The sequence below is a fragment of the Podarcis bocagei genome (genome assembly GCF_964188305.1).
Source record: "Podarcis bocagei genome assembly, chromosome: 8".
Taxonomy (NCBI): Eukaryota; Metazoa; Chordata; class Lepidosauria; order Squamata; family Lacertidae; genus Podarcis; species Podarcis bocagei.
Genome location: NC_138133.1, coordinates 47,025,799 through 47,046,644, shown reverse-complemented (window position 1 = coordinate 47,046,644; position 20,846 = coordinate 47,025,799). Strand labels below are relative to the sequence as shown.

Here is a 20,846-nt window from a genome sequence, read left to right as displayed (position 1 = left end):
CACTGCCTCCCACAGTTTGGTCAAACTCTTGCTGGTAGCTTTGAGAACACTGTCCAACCATCTTGTCCTCTGTCGTCCCCTCCTCCTTGTGCCCTCCATTTTTCCCAACACCAGGGTCTTTTCCAGGGAGTCTTCTCTTCTCATGAGGTGGCCAAAGTATTGGAGCCTCAGCTTCAGGATCTGTCCTTCCAGTGAGCACTCAGGGCTGATTTCCTTAAGAATGGATAGGTTTGATCTTCTTGCAGTCCGTGGGACTCTCAAGAGTCTCCTCCAGCACCATAATCCAAAAGCATGAATTCTTCGGTGATCAGCCTTCTTTATGGTCCAGCTTTCACTTCCATACATCACTACTGGGAAAACCATAGCTTTAACTATACGGACCTTTGTTGGCAAGGTGATATCTCTACTTTTTAAGATGCTGTCTAGGTTTGTTATTGCTTTTCTCCCAAGAAGCAGGCGTCTTTTAATTTTGTGGCTGCTGTCGCCATCTGCAGTGATCATGGAGCCGTTATGGTATTATCTGGTTCTTATTTGTTATTGTTGTTGTTTAGTCGTTTAGTCGTGTCCGACCCTTTGTGACCCCATGAACCAGAGCACGCCAGGCACGAAATTCTTATTTGTGAACCACTTTATAAGGAGTGTTGAGGCATAGATATTTTAAACAGCTGAGGAGAATTATGTATCCTCTACTTACGGCACATGATAATTCCTCCCATTCCTTAGAAAAATCTACTAGAATTCTACATGTTGGGGCATTGTGTTCCAGGGCATTCCTTTTTTTAGGGTATCATTTTTTAAATCAACCTAGCTTCTAAAAAGGCTAACAGTCAGGGAACAAGCAGTACAACTTATAGTTTTGCAACATGCCCTATCCACAGTAATAAACTTATAAAACGGCCTCGGTCCAGTATATCTGAAGGAGCGTCTCCACCCCCATCGTTCTGCCCGGACACTGAGGTCCAGCTCCGAGGGCCTTCTGGCGGTTCCCTCACTGCGAGAGGCCAAGTTACAGGGAACCAGGCAGAGGGCCTTCTCGGTAGTGGCGCCCGCCCTGTGGAACGCCCTCCCATCAGATGTCAAAGCGATAAACAACTACCTGACATTCAGAAGACATCTGAAGGCAGCCCTGTTCAGGGAAGTTTTTAATATGTGACATATTAGTGTATTTTTCATCTTTGTTGGAAGCCGCCCAGAGTGGCTGGGGAAACCCAGCCAGATGGGCGGGGTACAAATAATAAATTATTATTATTATTAAAAATAAATTACTGTGTAAAATTCACACATCAGCTTAAACTTATTGTGAGTAGGGGTAAAGAACGATGACCTCCAAGTGGGACTCAGAATTCATAGCCAAATATATTTTTGAATACAGTCACACAATGCCAAGGCTGTGATTAAAAAGCAGAATTACAACAAAGGGGTTGCAAACGCTGCAGGAAAATGAGGACTCTGCTCTGTGATTTGTACAGTATGCAAAACTAAGCAAGTTGGCATATATGCTGTTTTGCATTCTTCTTTTGTTAGTTACAGGGTGGGGGAAAGAACAACAGAGAACATAGAATTCCAGTAACCCTTTGGTTACTGGAAGTACTGCTGGACCTCACCTTGACTCCACGAACCCTGACATTTGCCCATAACATGTTCAAACCTATCCTTAACAGTCATGATTAATAAAAACTTTCAACAGGGTTTTCAACAGGGAACTGACTGCTTTTAATGAAAGGGCTGTGCTGTTTTCATTGTAATCATCTATATGTTTTTAATGTATCTTCTATTGATGTTTAACTGTTTCCTTAATGATTGGGGGTTGGTTTTTTTATTATTTCTCTGTTTTTAGCTGTTCTTCTTTTATTTGTAAGCCACCTTGAGCCCCTGTCAGGGAAAAATGTGGGTTAGAAGTAAAGACATAATAATAGTAATCTGATATTTTTTTTAAAAAAAATCAGATTCTCAGAATGATGTTGTTGGGTTTTTTTGCACCAAATTTTCTCTGAAAGAATGAAGTGGGCATGGATTTAACGAGACACAAATGCACCAACTGAATTATCTCTGACAAAACTCATTTTGCTTGATAGTTTGCTATTCATTTTTTTCCAGTTAGAGAGCTTTAAGTGAACAAGGTCCAGACAAACTAGGGATGCTGGATTTGACCTGTAAATTTTTCAATAACTTAGTCACTTTTGCAGATGGAACTTGTATAGGAAGCACTGTGCAGTTTGCTGACCTTCTGTTTCTGACCTGCTGTCTCTGCTTCCAATTGAAGGTAAAAAGTACAGACGGCAACCTCTTCTCAATCAAATGCTTTGATAATACGGTTCACAGTTTTAAAGTTCCCAAGACCAATCAACAGTCAAGAGAGGTAAGTATTTCTTTAACCGATACTTGGTAACTTGCGGATTCTAGCCAAGAACAAAACCACTGCTTGCCTAAATGTCGTTGGATAGGAATCTTTTCGGGCTGAATTTATTGAGTTTTTGTAATGCCACACTAAATTATCTTATTGCTATGATGAATGGTGCTGTGTCGTTGTTGCTTTGTCTACTCCTTGTGCTTCACAGGGAAAGCAAGGCAATAACTAAACTGCCTTCTTCTCACTCTGCCTGAAAATTTCCCTCCCAGTATTTTAACTTCGCTGCAACTTCCTTAGCTAATCAGACTAGGGAAGGCTGACATTAAAGGCACCCCATGTCCACAGTGCTCCATGCAGGGTCAAACCCAACTTTTCATGAAATGCCTATGAGAAATGACAGGGACAAATAAAACAAGTGTTTATGCTCTTATATATATTAATTCATATACTATTTGTGCCCCATAAGCTTTAATTAAGAAATGCCTTACAAGATGCTTGCCTGTTGGTCTTAAAAAAAGATCCCCCCCCTCAAGATCAGTCCTTTTTTTTAAAAAAAGTCTTATCATACCATTTCCTTCCTTTATTGCTATCTAACTTTTGCCACTCCATCTTTGTCACCTCTGTTGGTAAACTCTCAAGATAAGAGCCGTGGTGATTTGTGTGGACTTATACCCTATTAAAAATTAAAAACTAGCAAGTACTGCTTTCTGCTCAAACCTCCCCCCTTTTTTCCCTTTCCTTTTTTTCCGCAGAACTGGGTACAGGCAATAGAAGACCATTCAGCATACAGCACACACTATTGTACTCAGGAACAACTGAGCGATGAAGAAGAGGAGGATGACACAATATCAGTTGCTGAGTTACAAGCTTCCCTCAAAGTAAGAAAAAGCTTCTGTATCTCATGCTACGTAGAGTTCTTCTTGACTCTCTGAATTTCTGGATAACTTTTACCCTAGGCCTTTCCTCTGGAATACACCAACACGAGGTGCCTTGGTCTGTGCAACTAAGGTTTAAAGGTGTACATAATAGAACTTAAAAGGTCTGTTAAGGAATCGCTTTCCTTTTGCTTTATCACACACACACACACACACACACACACACACACACACACGGCTTTATCTTTAAGCCACTCTCTTGCATTTTGAGCTGCCATTTCCCTTTGTTCTGTATGAGAACAACAACGGGTTGAATTTCCTTGCTTTTGCAGCCAGATTTGGGGATGAGGCACAGATCTGGGGATTCTAGAGTATGCACTTCCAGTATTTTGAATTGCTGTAACAAGCTCTTCAGCTTCCCACTCCCGTCACTGCTATCAAGCTCAGAGAGATGCAGACCTTGTTGATATAGGGCTTCTTTTGATTTCTGCTACAAGTGCTGCTACTGTTTCCTCATTTTTCATTTATTAACATTATTCCTATTGTAGCCCAGCATTCAGCTAAATAGTCTTGGCATGAGTTGTATAAAAGAGCATGCAGTTCATGATAACTGTTAAGTTAAAAACCACTTCCTGAAGAAGTGAGACATTTACAGATAATGCTACACATTTTAAATTCCTTTGGATTTGGGGGCGGCACCAGAGACTTGTGGTATATTGGTAATACTTTGTTAGAAATATACAAACAGACACTACATGGCAAACAAATACTTGTAAAACAGCAGTAAAACAGCTAATCCTGCATCCGACTCCTAAGGTGCTTCACTTTACAATTCACATCTGTTAGTACTGTATATCCAACAAAGTAGTTCTGTTAGTTCAAGGATTTCTGGCTGCATATTGGAACTTCTCCTCCCTCTTCTTTAAAACAGCTTCACATATACATATATACAGTGGTGTCTCGCAAGACGAAAAGAATTCGTTCCGCGAGTCTTTTCGTCTTGCGATGTTTTTCGTCTTTTGAAGCACAGTCCGTCGCAACTGCGCCTCTTCAAGCAGCTTTTTTAAAAAAGCGCAAGACGTTTTCGTCTTGCGAAGCAAGCCCATAGGGAAATTCGTCTAGCGAAGCAACGCAAAAGCGAAAAACCCTTTCGTCTAGCGAGTTTTTCGTCTTGCGAGGCATTCGTCTTGCGGGGCACCACTGTATATACATGTATGTCCCAGGTCTGAAGGTCTTCATGGTGTTACTTAAAATAGTGTGTAGAATATATTAGCTTCTTCTACTGTGGTTTTTTTAAAACTAGCTATTGGGTAGATATAGTTCTTCTGAACACTTTCCTGCCTGCCTTTAAGTTGTCTAATAAGAAAGTAATTAACTTTTCCTCGGATACCAAACAAGAAAAAACAGTCACTTTAAGTTACATTCATTTAAGTCATTAACTGGATGTAATTCACTTCTAAAGCAACGTAACACTCAAAACAGGATGCTGTCCAGAGTAACACCTTCTCATTTACTGGAGGTGGGGGGGGGAGCGGGGAGAGGGTTTTACTACTTCAAGCCAGAAGAGGGAGCTCATCTGTTTTGTTTAAATATTTCTGAAGACCTGCGTAGGTATTTTTTTAAAACAACAACAACAGTATTTAAAGATTATTTGAAAACCTCTGATTATAGGAAACAGTTCTAGCATAAGAAAAAAAGTTCAGTAATTGATTTTCATTATAGTAATAAGGTAAATAAGTAAGTCTAACAAAATGCACAGTTGCAGTGCTAGTAATTTTTTTATCCTAAGAATAATTTGATTATGTATATCTGAACTCTTATCTTGCATAAAAATATACACTTCCTGTGGGAAGGGGGATTATTGGTTTGTTGTTATTATTATTACTATATATTTTGTGGTTTATATATTCTAATTTTATGTTGTGAACTGTCCTGAGATCTACAGATGAAAGGTGGTATACTAATAGTAAAGGTAAAGGTAAAGGGACCCCTGACCATTAGGTCCATTCGCAGATGACTTTAGGGTTGCAGTGCTCATCTCGCTTTACTGGCCGAGGGAGCTGGCGTACAGCTTCCAGGTCATGTGCCAGCATGACTAAGCCGCTTCTGGCGGACCAGATCAGCGCACGGAAACGCCGTTTACCTTCCTGCCAGAGTGGTACCTATTTACTGTATCTACTTGCATATTGGTGTGCTTTCGAACTGCTAGGTTCGCAGGAGCTGGGACCAAGCAAGCAATGGGAGCTCGTCCCATTGTGGGGATTCGAACCGCTGACCTTTTGAGCAGCAAGCCCTAGGCTCTGTGGTTTAGACCACAGCGCCACCCATGTCCCATATACTAATAGTACTAATTTGGAAAAGCAATTGACGATTTTTGAAAATTGGGTGGCCAATTGGGGTTGTAATTAGATTAAATTTCTCCAGTATTTTAAAACGTCTTAATAAACTTCATGAGTTTGGTCATCCCTAAATACTGGCAAAACTTTGCTTGAAACTGAATGGAAGGTCTTGGTTTAGTAGCACCAACAAAAACCCTGGAGGGGAAAAATGAATGAAATGAGTCCCCAGTGGTGCAATGGTTCAATGTTTCTGGCTGTTAACTACTACACATGCCAAACTAATACCTCTTTGGCTTCTTACAGCTTTTGCCTCTCTTTATGCAAAACATGTTCATGTCTTGGCTTGTTTTACTGCATTCTCCTGTTCTAGTATCTTAGATTAATTTTAAGCTACTTTATTTCCTGTAATCATCCTCTACTATCCATGCTTCATCCCAATTTCCTTTCTTTATACTGTACAGATCTTCCAAGTGGCATACCTGAGAACATAACTACAGCATGTGCAGAACTCCAAATAGGGCCAGTACATGCTGTACTGTTGCAGATAGTTTCTGGAGAAACCTTACAGCGCATTGCTCATTTCAGGGCAACTAGTGAATAATTCTGCTTAGTCTAACTTGCTTTATCAGTGCCTTAAAAATTTATGCTGTGAAATTTGAGCATCAGCTGTGTCACCTTGAAAACAATTGTACTTCTGGAAACTAGAGGACGTACCTTCAGCCATAGAGGGCTTTAGTTCGGAAATTGATGTCGTGTTTGTTCTTGTTCTGTCCCAGTATGATGGCGCTTCCAATAGAATAAACTATAGCTCAGAATCAGCAATAGCCATTATTAAACACTGAGTGTGGGTGAGCAATGTGGCAAACTCAGGATTCATTTATTGGCTTATTAACAGGGTGAGCCTATGTATGTCTACTTAAAATTAGGTCTGAGATGAATGGGACATATATCTGGATTGCAGCCTAACTGAAGCTAACTGTGCAAAGGACAAAATACATACTGGTGGGAAAGCTGTACTTTACAGTATGTTGTTGGATTCCCACTCCCACCAGACTCAGCCAGCATGGCAGATGGTCAAAGATGGTGAGAATTGTAGTCCAGCCACACTTGGAAGGCCATGGTTCCTTCCCCTAACTTGAGATAAACAAATAGGTATAATACTTCCTTGGATCAACCTATAATAATGTTATGTGGGCGCCTTGATTCCCCTGAATCCCTCAGTGCCAGATTCCCCTAAATATCTGATAGGTGTTAGAATTTCATCAAGCCTCCTGAATCCCTGGATCCAGCAGGGATTCAATTGCCAGGCCAGCCTGATAATGGCCACTAAGTATGAGTTGTTAACTTAACCAAGATGGTAAATAAACCATATATTATAAAGACACCACAATCTCTGCTGTGCCTGGACCCATGGAATCTACTCTGCTGCAGAGATTGAGGTGGCATGTAACAATATATCCAGAAGGGTGTGCAAGCCTCTGAATTATAGTAAACTGCATATGCTATTACGTTTGAGTAAATTGCTTATGCCACTGTGTTTGCCCATTAAGAAGTCCTTTCACCTATTTTATCTCTTTAGGGCCAAGGTAAAACTCGTAAATAGCAAAGAAAGTTAGGAGAATTGCTTCTGAAATTCATGGGTAGCCTTCCCCCCCCCTTTTTATGAGCTGCTATGGTTCTTGGATGTCCTTTATATTGTGACACTTTAGAAATAAAACCATACATAAAAAGAATGCTGGATTAACACTTGTAGATAACTTTTTTGGTAAAAATTCACATGTAAATAATATGAGCAGCTGCTCTCTTTTTGAAATAGAGGGCCGAAGTAGATGAGAATTGGAAATCTGTAATCAGATCTCCGTCCCTTTGTTTTTGAAACAAGCAACTGCAATGAAGGTACACCTGAATTAGCACTGTGGAACGGTGAGGGGACACTTGACATTTCCTCAGTGTAAATCCCCGCCAAAGCTGATATTTGTCTCCTTAGGGAAAAGTCATGGTTCCTCCATGGCTGCTGTCTTTTCTGCTTCTCTTTCTCCTTTTCTTAAAAAGGTACCTTTAGATTAGAGATCTGTGGTGGCATCTCTCATATGTCACCTAGTTTGCCACAAAGTTTTATAATGATGTAGGTCATGTTTAACTGGAAAGAAACTCTTTAAGATTCGTTATTCTGAAAGTGTAAATATCTGTTTCCTCTCCACAGGTTGCACAGTCATGGCAACAAAGACTTGATAAAGAGATTTCTGGATTCCTCACCATAATTAGGTCATGTGACACTTCTCAAGGTGACTTGTTTTCGTTCATAATAAGGAACTCTCTTGTTGCTTTGAAACACTTTCCAAGCTGATCCGCAAGATCAGCCTTAACTAGTTTCTCAGTAAATATGTTCTGTCTGACCAGATGTTTCAATCAGGCCTTAGTAATGGATGCAAAGTTAGCTGATCTCATACTCAGCATAATTTTTGCTCTTTTGTGTCCGGATGTTTGCAAGTAATTTAACTCACACATTTTGATACAGTTTAATATCTATTTTTCAAAAGGTTAACTTCCACTTTCTGTGTGTCCCTCAATATGCACAGAGAGGGGGCAGGTTGGTTTAGATACAAGCAGCGACCATTTTGCGTGTGTTTGATTGGTGTATGACCACTGGTGTTCAAGCCATTTTTGGCCCCGAAAGGGGCCTGGGCAGAAGGGATCAGACTTACTTGCACTTTGCCGATGAGCACAATGAGCTGGAATGCAACCCCCTCGCAAACGGGGAGTTGCCTCTACTGTGTGAAATTCGAGCATTTATTTTAAGAAAGTAAACCTGACAAGTATTTTAGTACTCATGTTTCATAAAATGGTGTGCATTTAAGCTGCAAAACCTTCTTCGTCAAGGCAGTATCTAATGCATTTTTAGAAATGAAGAATTCACTGGGGACAGCAGCCTTCTCAACCTTATCATTCTGGAGTTCTCTTGCCAAAACACCTGAACTTTCTGCAATGCTGTTAGAATAGCACTTCATCTTACAAAATTCTTATACAGGCCTATAGTGTTCAGATGTTTCTAACTTCTATTGCTCTCAGACTGTCAAAATTTTGTGCAACATTTGTAAATGAAGAACAGGAGGATACAAGATTTTAGAAGTTGTTGTAGCTGACTCAGAAACACAAATTTGGGGTTATGTGGTAATGTGCCATCCAATTGCTATGAAGGAAATGTTACTGTTCAGATATTCCCACGAGCTTGTCCAATAGCAGTCGTACTGTGGCCCATCAAAAGCACTGTCTTGGTTTGTCCTCCTGTCTTGTGATCATAAATTTAATAGTAAATTGTACTTCCTCCTAGCTAAGACCTGTGGGTTTTATTACAGCAGAAAGTAATTAAATGTTCTTTAATTAGACATTCTTTTTTCTCAAGTCAAAGATATCAAGTGTATCCTATATAAGAATGGCTGATGGATGAAAGTTCCGGGTCATGCTTCTGTGAGACTGTTTTAATAATAAACTTTGTTGGTTACACGAGCTAATACAACAACAAAAGGTGGGGTGGAATAAAACAGTAACACACATATTACCTGCCCTTCTTCTAAAGGAATGCCTACTTCATTTCTCAAGAAAGCTGAAGGTGTTTCTGAAACATCAAGAGAAACTTGTGAAGCGCTGAGCAATTGTCTCAAACTCTTCACTAAGCAAGAAGGGGTAAGTATTTCTATATGACATACTCTCTGTGAATCAAAACAATGGCAAGTATCTATAGAAGAACGACATAAGAACATCATTTGGATGGGATCTTTTCTGTCCTTTGCAACCTTGAGTTCTGATTGCTGAGCAATATTCCCTACTGGTTTGGACACTTAAGAACTTCAAATATTTAATGCAATGTCACTTAAGTTCATAGCCTGAGAAAACTTCTGAAGTGTTCTCACAAATAACAAATGCAGTTTTAGCAGAGAGACATTGATAATAGAACTCTAGAACACTGGTCAAGTTGATAAAAAGAAAGAAAGATTAGAAGTGGAAGAAATATTGGGTGGAATGTGCAGTCTGCTTCCAGGGGGAAGCAAAAACAACAATATTGTGGCTCCTTAAGGTTATAGTGTAAGCTTTCATAGATGAGTCAACTTCCTCAAATGCATGAAGGTTGGCAGGTATATGTATATGTGGGGGAGGGGAGGTGGTAGAATTGTAAGCACTGGGGTCAAAAGCCAATGAAATGCAAAAAAGAAAACTCAAAAGACAACTGAATTAAAGCTTAAATGTATGCAAGATCAGCACAGTCACTATTCACAATGGCAGAACTGTAGGCCCACAACTTATGCACATTTAACTTGGCAAGTTACTTACTTGGTTGAAATAAAAAGGGGTGGGAAGGGGGCAGGTTCTGGGAATACCGACTTTGGCAATCCCATCCACCATTGAACCCAATGGGTTCATGCCAGAATGTAATCCCCACATTGTGTACTTTGTAATTGGAGATCACAATCAACCTACATTAGCTCTGTTAACATGTTGGGGAATAGGAAACCCTTGTCTGTATTTAAGCCCAGGTAGAATATATTGAAGATTGATTCAGAAGTTTCATGATGGAATTTTCTATTTAATGTTGCTTCGTTCTGGTGGGGGGGGGGACTAACTTTCAGATCAGCGGTAGAGTACTCTGAAGTGTTCTCCCACTGATTATTATTTTTTAAATGTCATTATTTCTGTTAGATCTGCATTCATATAGACCTGCTTGTCTTGTGTAGAATGCAGAAGGCATTGCTGGCAAGTAGGTGGCAACATATACTAAATTGGAAGATGAACAGGTGAATGGATCCTTGATGTGGCTAATGTTAGGTCCTGTAGTGTTATTACCAGAGGAAATGGGGACAGAATTGACATTGGGTTAGACTGTGTTTATAATCTGCAGGATAGCTTTGTTCTCACTTCAGCTAGAATTCAGTTGTCAAAAATCCTGTCTGCTTTAGACCAGAATTAAGGTTCTTCCTAAGATGGTTCAAGTTCCACAAAGCCAGCAGTTTAAAAACTAATGCAGACATGACTCATTATGGGTAAAGATGCTGTGCAATGCCACAAATTGTGCATACTTTCAACTTAGCTCCACGTACCCCCACTTTTCCTTAAGTCTTTCCAGCCCAAATACAGATGAGGATGAAGTACCTGGGACCAGCAAATATGTTCCATGTTGTGCTGGTCCTTAATATGTTGCTAGAGGAATCCTCCTTTGACTTTCCATGTGCCTGTTGTTGCTTATGTCCGAAACCAGCAGGATGGGTTCTTTTAGTACAGTACTCTTTACCATCCTTATGCTGGCTTGTCACTGAGTTTTTTTGTGATGTACTACAGCAGGGGGCGGCAAGGTTTACTGGCCATGGGCTGGATCACTCCCACGGAGATTGCTTGTGGGCAGGACTGGCACAGTGCAATGCCGGAAATTGCGTCTGCGCATGTCCGCGGTGCTGGAAATTGCTTCTGCGCATGCCCAGACACCAAAAATTGTGCCTGTGCAGAAGCAGTTTTGGTGTCTGGACATGCACAGATGTGATTTCCGATACCTGCGCAGATGCAATTTCTGGCACCCCTTGGCGAGTCCCCACACCGCGCTGTGCTGGTTTAGCACAGCGCGCAGGGGACTTGCCGAGTCGGCGGCTTGGTTCAAGGGTGGCTTGTGGGTCAGTAAAATGGTCTTTGTGGGCCGCATCCGGCCCATGGGCCACACGTTGCCGACCCCTGCACTACAGTAAAACTGAATAACATGAGAGGTCCGAGTTTCTTATTCTGGATTTGAAACTCCAGCATGAATGAAAGAAAAATATTCACTATCCTATGACTTCAGCAGTGGATATGTTGCAAATTGTTTGAGGATATTTCGGAACCTGAAATGCTTGTTGGGGATAAAACAGGTTGAGTGGTGGTGTGCTGCAACAGAAGAGAAGTGAGATTTAACCCCTTAGGTTGAATCACATGACAAGGACTTAAATTACTAATGTGCTTACATAAATCCACTGCTTATAATAAATTAATTAAGCTCATGGGAAGACAAATAAAGCTACAGTGTAGCCATTTGTTTTCAAGGTAAATTGTTTTCAAGGATAATTGGGTGCATTATAGAATGTTGAGCTGTATTATACGGTATTGTAAACTTGCAAAAGCTCACCGTTAATCTGTATAAAGTTATGGCTGAATTTAAAACATTTTTATGGTGGTAGATGTGAGTTCAGCTTTGTTTTTCCTTTAGCAAGTTGTATTGCAAATGAGGAAGCTTGAGCTGACCGTGACTCGCAGCACCAGTTACATGACAATGCAGCCCATACAGTGAAGCCATTGTAGGCTCTGCAAAAATAGTCTTGAATAGTGAAAATCTGAGCATATGTCTTCTCTTGTTACACTTGAGATAGGAAAAAGTGTTGGAAGAGGGAAGGATTTGGCAAGTTTAAACATCACAAATAAAGGCTAAAAATGCACCTGCGATTACTTAATGCATCTAAGTAATTATTCATTTGGACTGTGTTCTTAAGTAATGTATATTACTTAAAGTGAACATTAAGATAGCTGTGTATGGGATTTTTGCTAGGAAGGTGAGGGATAAAACTGAAATGCAATGAAGTACTGGTTTAGAAACAGACTTAAGCAGCACTCCAAAGCCAAGCATCCCAAACAAAAACTTTCCTCAACGAGACTTTTCTTCAGAGGTTCCCACTGAATAGTCACAGCATATATTAAATTAATACTGAGCAGTATTTTAAAAAAATTAAGGGGAAGGGCCATAGCTTAGTGGAAGAGCATCTGCTTTGTATGCAAAAGGTGCCAGGTTCAAATTCCAGTATCTCCAGATAGGGCTGGGAGTTTTCCCCATTTGAAACCTGGGAAAGCTGCTACCTTCTCAGCAGCACTGAGTGCTGAGCTAGGCTGACCAATGGTCTGATTTAGTATAATGCAGCTTCCTGTTATTAACCACTGTTTTTTCCTGCAAGTTGCAAGATGATTTTACCCATACTAAATATATATGTGTTTGTGTGCCTCTTTTCCCCATTGACTGGGGTATGGGAGGAAAGTTTCTTATTCTGGATTTGGAACTCCGAAATTCTGAAATGTCCTCCAGGAAAAGAATGTGTAACAAAAACTTCCCTTTCTCTAGCAATTAAGGTGGAGTCAATTTTTTAAGAATGGGGGAATGCAGGGTTGTTGTTGTTGTTGTTGTTGAAAAAGGAGTATTATTCTGTGTGGGATATGAGTAGTAAACCTTGCAGAATGATGGCATAAATCTATAGAGAGAGTGGAGGCTGCATTTGCTGTTTGTTAAGCTTAAATGAATTGTTTTCCTGCTTGAAAATATTTACAGTGGGGGTTACAGACACCACTAACCCAGAAATAGTACCTCGGGTTAAGAACTTTGCTTCAGCATGAGAACAGAAATCACGTCGCAGCGGCGCAGCAGGCCCCATTAGCTAAAGTGGTACCTCAGGTTAAGAACAGTTTCAGGTTAAGAACGGACCTCCAGAACGAATTAAGTTCTTAACCCGAGGTACCACTGTATTGTAGATCCCCAGAGTGATCTTGGGATAGTTATCTGGATCAGGACTGCAGCATGGGGAGAGGCAATCTGGCTCCAATGGAAACTTCTCCCTACCACTGCTATGCAAAACTGCAGGACCACAGAAGGGGGCCAAAGGGATAAGCCCATTGACCCCACTCCAGAGAAGGCCCCCTCATGTTGGCATTTCTGCAGTAAAAATCACACTGAAAAGCAAACAACCTGATTAATGCCATAGTTCAGACCTTAGCATTGCATATATTAAAGTGCAACACTAAATATAGCTGTTGTGGTCAGGGTCAGAATAAAAACTGTATAGTACTGGGTTACAAAATGTGTAGGGTCCCTTTGTACCTAACCCAGTTTCTGTCATCCATGCCCATTAACAAATGTACTGAGATCGGATGGGCACCTGTCCCTGATTCTTTCTTTTTATTAAAATAGCTTCAGAGGACATTTTTGGGGGGAAAGCTTATGAAGTTTGTTGCTGAGTGCTCCATGTGACTCCACTTGTGAAATAAATCTATTAATGTGTTGGTGATGGTTGTTTCTTTAAATAGCACCATTTTATATTCTGTTTCGCAAAATGAATGGAAAATTAAAATTCTGAACGAAATGTGAGATACTCATTTACATTCCCCCCCCTCCCTGAGAATGTGGTTCAGATTACAGGGATATTTAACATCCAGCTAGGTCACTCAGGCTGCAGTCTTAAACTCGTTTAATAGGAGCCGTTGAACAAAATGGGACTTATTTCCAAGTAAATACGTTTAAGATTGTGCTTAGAGGGGAGGGCTGCTAGGCTTCATAGCACTGTTTGTAGGCCAAGCCTAGGCTCATTTAGTTGTTCTTCAGTGGTGTAGCCGTCACATAATGTCTTGTTGGGTGGTGATTCTGGGGTTAATCGTCATCATTTAGGCATTGTTTAATTCCCATTCCAACATAACCATCCAGGGGTCCTTTACCTTTACCTGCTAGACTGTATGGGAAATATCTATGCCAGTACAATGTATTTTGGGGGGTGGGGTGAGGGGGTAGCAGGAGTTTTTTGTGTGTGGTTCAATAATCCATGTGGGATTAAAATGTTGTCTCACCTGTATGGAATTCTCAAAGTGTGTATGTTTTGTTTGTCTTTCTTTCTTTTTGCTGCAGCAGTAGCCATACCACACACAAAAAATATTGGAATTGTGGTTTTCCACACTGCTTTCTGAAGACCTTATTTCTTTTCATTTTTTTCTTTTTAAAAAACCTCAGCATATAACTGCTTTTTTGGGGGGAGTGGGGGGCGCAGCTATGTTTACCAGTTTAATTGACAGGCATGACTTAAAGTGGTCCAGCATTTTCTGGCCTTAAGGTAAAAGAATGAGAAGTTTCACTGTTTGATTTTTGCCTGTCCCGGAACTGTGAGGAATAGGAGTTCTACAAAAATGGCTGGCTTCAAGTTGGTATAACAAATAAAGTAACTAAACATCCATCTCCACCCCGCTGCCTTTTGAATTGCGTGTTGTGGTTAAAGGTGGGGCAAGACACACTTTCTTGTCTGTCCTGAACTTCAGAAGACTCAAACCTGTGCATATTTACGCGTGCAGGAAGAAGTATTTCCCCCTGCGTTCAAAGGGACTTAAAATTTCGAATAGACATGTTTAGGATTGCACTTTTAAATCCTCCTGAATTCAGTGGGGCTTAATCTCAGGTAAACGGGATTAGAACCGCAGTAGTATTATTCCTTGGCAAGCCCTCTTCTTGACAAAAGTTGCACTTAGGCTTCAACTGTAACGCGTGTCTTCGTGGAAGAGAGAAATATTTTCGCAGCAGGCAGGGTGCCTCCGTGTGGCTTGCTGCACACATGCTCCCCTTCCCACTCTTTAGGACCCAGCAGGAACTGGAGTCAGTACTTAGGTTAACGGGTTTGCAGCTCCGGCGAAGGCTTGGCTCCCCTTTCCCTTGCATCGTCCTGAAGTGCGCGCGGGGCGGGCGGAAGAGCGGCTTCCGTTTCTCCTCCACCATCCCTCTCCGACTCCGCGTCTGTCTTGGCCAACTCCAGGAGGCGCGGGGACCGCGTGGGGGCGCCCCAATTTGGCCCTCCAGAAGCCGACGAGCAGCGCTTCTGAGTCAAGGGCTTTCTTTTTTTTGCTGCTGCTTGCAGCAGCCGGTGCAGGGAAAGCACCGGCGTCCTAATTAAGCTGGTGCTGCGCCTGCTTGCTTGTATCTCCGCTATCCTTCGTTGTGGTTGTTGTTGTTGTTGGGCCGGGACGTCTCTTGAAAGCCTTCCCTGCTCGGGAGCTGCGAGCCTGCAAACTGCCCCCGGGGGTGGGGGGAACCCGCTTGGCTCTCGCGATAAGCCCTGCAGAGGCGTTGGTGCAGTTGCAATAGCGGCGCCGATTTGGAGAGCGGACTAGAAAAACGAGAAGGTGACTGAGGCGGCAGCAGCAGCAGCCGAGACCTTGCAGGGCTGCGCGCGAGGTCAACAATGCCCTGGTGACAGAGGCGGGAGGAGAGGACTCCGGCTGGGCAGCAAGACGACCTTTGCCAGCAGCTCCTAGGATTCACCGTGTGTGTGTGTGTGTCAAGGTGTGGAGCACAACAAACGAGCTGGAACGGTAGGTTTCTTGGGGCATGCAGGTCTTGTGTGTGTGTTTTTCTTTGGCATTACGTATCTGTGGGGAAATATTCTTGAGGAAGAGATGGAAGGTGCAAGGACAGGAGGGACTGATCTGGGATTCTGACACTATGGGAAGGACATGCTGCCAGGCTTTGCCTCTCTACTAGGCTCAAAATCTATTCCATCATCCCCTGACCCTGGTAGCTTGTGCTATAAAGCTGAAAAGTTTGTAGTTTCTGGTGCTTTGTTTTCTGATGCTGAAAGTTTAATGGCTTCCTTCTGACATTGGAATGCGTTCCTCTTCGCTGTGTCAATGAGCCTTTAAAATGCCTATGTTCTGGACATTTTTTTAGTAGTGGGGGCTCCTTGAAAATAAATACATTGAAGCTTAAGTGGAGGATGCAAGTAAAATTATAGTTTGTGGTATTACTTCACTGACAGCATTGCTTTTATAGTTTCATAGAAGTTGGTATTGTTGTATTTCAGTCTTTGCAAACTCCAAAGAGATGTTCAATATTGACATTGAGGCGTTTTCAGCCATATCACTATAGTAGCACATAGATACAGGTAAGCTTCCTGTCAGGTGTGTGTTCTGTAGAACAAAGGATATGCTTTGGCTTTAAAATGCAGTACATACAGATCTTAATCTTAATTTTAATTTGAAGGTATGAAATGAGGACACTGAAACTAAAACTAACTAATTTACTTGAAGTCTGAGACGTGAGTGAAGTTCAGTAGTAACCTTACAAACTGCTATGCCCTTGGAAGTTAAACCCTATTGGTTTTCAGGGTTCTTACAAATAAATGTATTTAAAATTGAAATTAAATTTTTCATAACTTAATTCTGTTTATTCCTTTGTGGGAAGCACCTTACTTCTTAAAAGAGTGATGCTTGGCTGGCTTTATTATTTGCTGCAGTGCTTCTACTTAATCCACAGTTTTCTGGAAACTATCGCGCCATCTGCAATGTACATTTAAAGTACTGTAGAATTGTACCACTTTAAGCAGTCATGGCTTTCCCTAAAGAATTCTGGGAGGTGTAGTTTGTTAAGGGTTCAAAGAGCTGTTAGGACACCCCTTAGAGCTACAGAGAGCTACAGTTCTGAGTTCCCTGAGGATGGATAACCTACTTTGCATATTATAACTGTGAGGGGAATAGGCGAGCTACCTACTGAAGCATTTTTTTTGAAGGTTGGTCTAGTGGTGGTTGTGTTCATGATAGTTAAATAGAACCTCCAGGTTCTGAGACAGTCTACCTTTTTGTATCTCTCGGTGTTGGGTAAACAGCAGGTGAGGGATGTCACCTTTAGGCTAGTGGCAGGTTGCAAAATCAGGCTGTGGGAAAATGCTCACTTGATTAAATGGACCTTTATGTCTCTTCTTATGTTGTAGGGGAATGCTGTCTTACACCCACTTTTACTCATGCTGAGTTTCCTACATGGGTATCGCTTCGGTGTAGGAAATTATGACATACACAGCATGGGTGAATGGGGGTGAAAAGTAGTGCTGATGTGCAGTGGATCCTGTGGGAACTATGTCATTCACTGGGTACTACTAGATCTGAGTGGCAGCTTAACTAAACCCATTAACCCCTTCCCCTCCACTGTAACCAAGCTTAAGAAGGTATAGCTATATTTGTTCCCATTCATCCCTTGCTACCATTCCAACTACAATTTTTAATTGTAAGGTCCTTGTGGGCAGAGACAACTCATTCTCGCTTTCCGTTTTCTCCCCTCTTTCTCATATTTTATTTCTTTTTCTTATGCAACACTGGAAAACACAGGGTAGCAAAGTTCTATGCAAAGATGAACTTGCTCCAAACTTTAAACATTACAACAATTCCGCCTACGATTATGTTAGCCCATCCCTCATTCTTCTAGAACGAAAGGCTGTTATTTATTGCCTACTTGAAGGTCCCATAAGAGACTTCAAGCACTTATTAAGGGAAATCTCAAGTGCAACTGCAAATATCTAGCTTACCTCATCTGAACTGCTGCAGACCATTAAAAAAAATAATTTCGAAGGAAAGCAAGGTGATGGATTCATCCCTAGAATGTTGATCTTTCCCAATTTATTGTGGCCCTTAGGGGATTTATTTCCAGCTCCAAATAGTATGAGTATTGTGTGTTGTGCAGATGTCTCTTCATGACACTTGGCACACTCCCTGGAAAGATGTGGAAGTGCATAAGCCTTGCTTATGTGTTACAGGGCTGGCCCTACTCCAAATGGCACCCAGGGCGAGGAATATTTCAGTTCCCACCCATTTGCTGGGTTTTTGAAACCCTTTTTGTGCATTGTGTTTGCAGCCCTTTTCATGGTTGTGATGCACAAGTTGCATACTGTGTATGATTTGTTCTTGTTAGACAAGATGGTGCATGTGTGCATATGGATCCTATCGCAGTCATGCCCACACTGTTCACTGAATGAGACTGTTGAAAGGCTTCCTGCAAATAAAAAGCATCTGTTAGTACAGCCCTGGCCATGCAGCTCAATGTCCCCAGCTCTGCAAGTGAATATGTAGTTTTCAGCTGTTGAGTGGATCATTCAGTGAATAGCCTGGAGCCCAGGTGATTGTGTGCTCTGGCTGGCAGCAGCTCTCCAGTCTTTCAAGCTAATGTGTTTTCTAATCCTGTTACTTGAGATCTTTTAACTGGATCTTTAAAAAGACCTGCTGCCAAGAGCATACTCACAATCCTTACATCCAAATTCATGAGATCCAGAATGTTGCTGTTCCTGCCTCCTTCAGTCCAGATGGCGATAAGATAAAGTGCAGAATGCAAATTATAATGTAAGGCAGTGGAATTTGCTCCAGTTTGTTACTATTTGACATAGAAATTTGAACCAAGATTTTGTAACTCTTCCAGGGTACATGGTAATTCTTAATTAAATCTTGTTCTGAATATCTATCTATCTATCTATCTATCTATCTATCTATCTATAGATATATACACACATTCCCTGGGTCAGTTCTTTTCCCTTACCATTTTTGACCAAAGTGTGCACTACAAACAGGAAGAAAACATACTTTCTCTGCACAGTAAGTTGTGGACCCAAGCATATGACCATGTGGGAAAATAAGTGATATTTGGGGATCTAAAGCGCCCCTTTTTTCAGTGCCAAGTTAATCAATTAATCGGTTATGTCGATACTTGAAACAACGTGGTGATAGATCAAGGTCCTCTGTTTAAAGTTGGCAAAAAACCATACAATTACAGGGTAGTATTCCTCTCCTTACAGAAGGCCCTTCGCTCCAGAGAAGGCTTCCATTAACACAGACAGAGGGGGAGATGTACTTTCCCCCTTTCTCTCTGTGATGACTTCACTTTCCTTCTACACCCCTCCAAAATATGTTCCAGAGAATTAGGGAACCTCTTTGGAACAGCCATAGGAGGTGGTACTGGGAGCTGTCATTTGGTACAACCCATATTTTATGTGCACCAGTACCAATTTTGTGAGACATATTGGTACTGGTGGTTCAAGTTACTTCAGCATAAACAATAATACTTTTAGCTGCCCTTAAAGACACAATGTTAAATCGAAAACTATAATTTTAAGGGTTAATTCACTTAAATGACTCTGTAATGACTATGAGCAGTCTTTCAGTCATGGAAGTTTATTTGGGTGGAGGACAATATTAAATTGCGCATTGCCTCCCTAGTTTCAGCCTCATGTTCAAAGCTGTAGCTTCTTTAACTTCTCATACTAAGTTTCATCAGTATTGCACATATATCTCTAGTTCGCTGCTGTAGATATGAAACATGTGAAGTACCGTATACAGAAATATAGGCCTTCAAATAAATCAGACTTGGCCTGTATGATGGGCACAATCCTGCCATTCTGTTCATACAGCCGTTCTTACAATATATTAGGGACAGAAAGAGGGATATGGAGGGTGGCAACATGGAAACAGGCCTTTTTTGAGGTGACACCTCTTTTGTGGAATGGTCTCCTCAATGATGCTTGCCTGGTGCTTTCATTACATATATTAGGCGCCAGATGAAAGCCTTTCTCTTTAACCAGGCGTTTTGCTGATTAACATTCTGTGACCTTTTAAATGTGTCTGTGGAAGAGGGTGTTATTGGTTTATTTTGCTTCGGTTTTACTATGTATTTTGTGTTTTCATTTTGTATTTTTATGTTGTGAACTGCCCTATGATCTTCAGATGAAGGGTGGTATACACATTTAAATAAATAAATAAATGTACCTACCGTCAATTTTCCTTTAATTCCACAATAGACTTCATACGGTGAGCCTGTCTTGTAGAACACTCAAGGAAAACACTGCTGCAAAGAATGGCCAGATTTATGAACGTTCTAATTTGAATCTGCAGGGCCTTCTCTGTAGTGGCACTCTGTTTATAGCACTCCCTCCCTCCTCTTGGAGGTGCATAGAGTGCCTTTGTTAATGGAGTTTCACTGTTGTCTTTAACACCCATCTTTTCACCTAGGCCTTGGGGTAAATTACGGTAGGTTGGTGGGTGACACCAGCTATTGTTGACATACTGTGCTGCTACAGAAAAACAGTGCTTTTATGGTAATTGGTTTTGTCACTGTTGTAAAATTTATTTTTGCTTAATGTGAATAATGCAAACCTCCCTGGAATCCTGATGAAAGGCAGTGTAGAAATATAGCATTGTAAATAAATCATTGTAAAGGAATTTGAAACAGAGCCACCACTATAGACCACAATGTATTAGAAGACTGATAATGCCAGGAGGCTTTCTGAGGGATCCTAGGCCAATCATTTTTTGGTTTAAAAGTCAGTACCAATATGTTAAATAAAACCGGGAAAGAAACTGCCTGTCAGTGGAGCTCAGTAATAATGGCATAATATACCTAGAGTTGCCACTAGCTAAGGAGCTGCATTCAGGACTAACTGAACTTCATAGAATCATAGACTTAGGAGAGCCTGTTACCCCCAAGCTAATACTAGCAGTTCCATGAATTATACAAAAGTTGCATTAACTGATTAGTAGGAAACTTACTTTGCCTTTCATAGCGCCTTCAGTTTTAGTTGCCAATTTTTGCTTAGACAAATTCTTTTTGTAAGCTTTCCTATTCTGTGACACATTAAAATGGTGAGACAAAACTTCATGGCGAGTGCAGAAGTTCCCTGGTCATCTTAATCCACTTCTCTGAGCTTGTTGACATGGTTTAGTTAG

At 41.2% G+C, this 20,846-nt stretch overlaps 1 protein-coding gene across 4 annotated transcripts in view; it reads left to right on the top strand.

The window, feature by feature from the left end:
* Positions 1 to 20,846, top strand: part of OSBPL1A (oxysterol binding protein like 1A) — a 69,110-nt gene that overhangs the window by 18,000 nt on the left and 30,264 nt on the right. For all 4 annotated transcript variants that reach the window (XM_081206783.1, XM_081206785.1, XM_081206784.1 and 1 more), the window contains 4 exons: positions 2,264 to 2,359; positions 3,103 to 3,228; positions 7,768 to 7,849; positions 9,142 to 9,248. In XM_081206783.1, the coding sequence (XP_081062909.1) occupies positions 2,264 to 2,359; positions 3,103 to 3,228; positions 7,768 to 7,849; positions 9,142 to 9,248 (411 nt within the window). The remainder of the gene's footprint in view (positions 1 to 2,263; positions 2,360 to 3,102; positions 3,229 to 7,767; positions 7,850 to 9,141; positions 9,249 to 20,846) is intronic.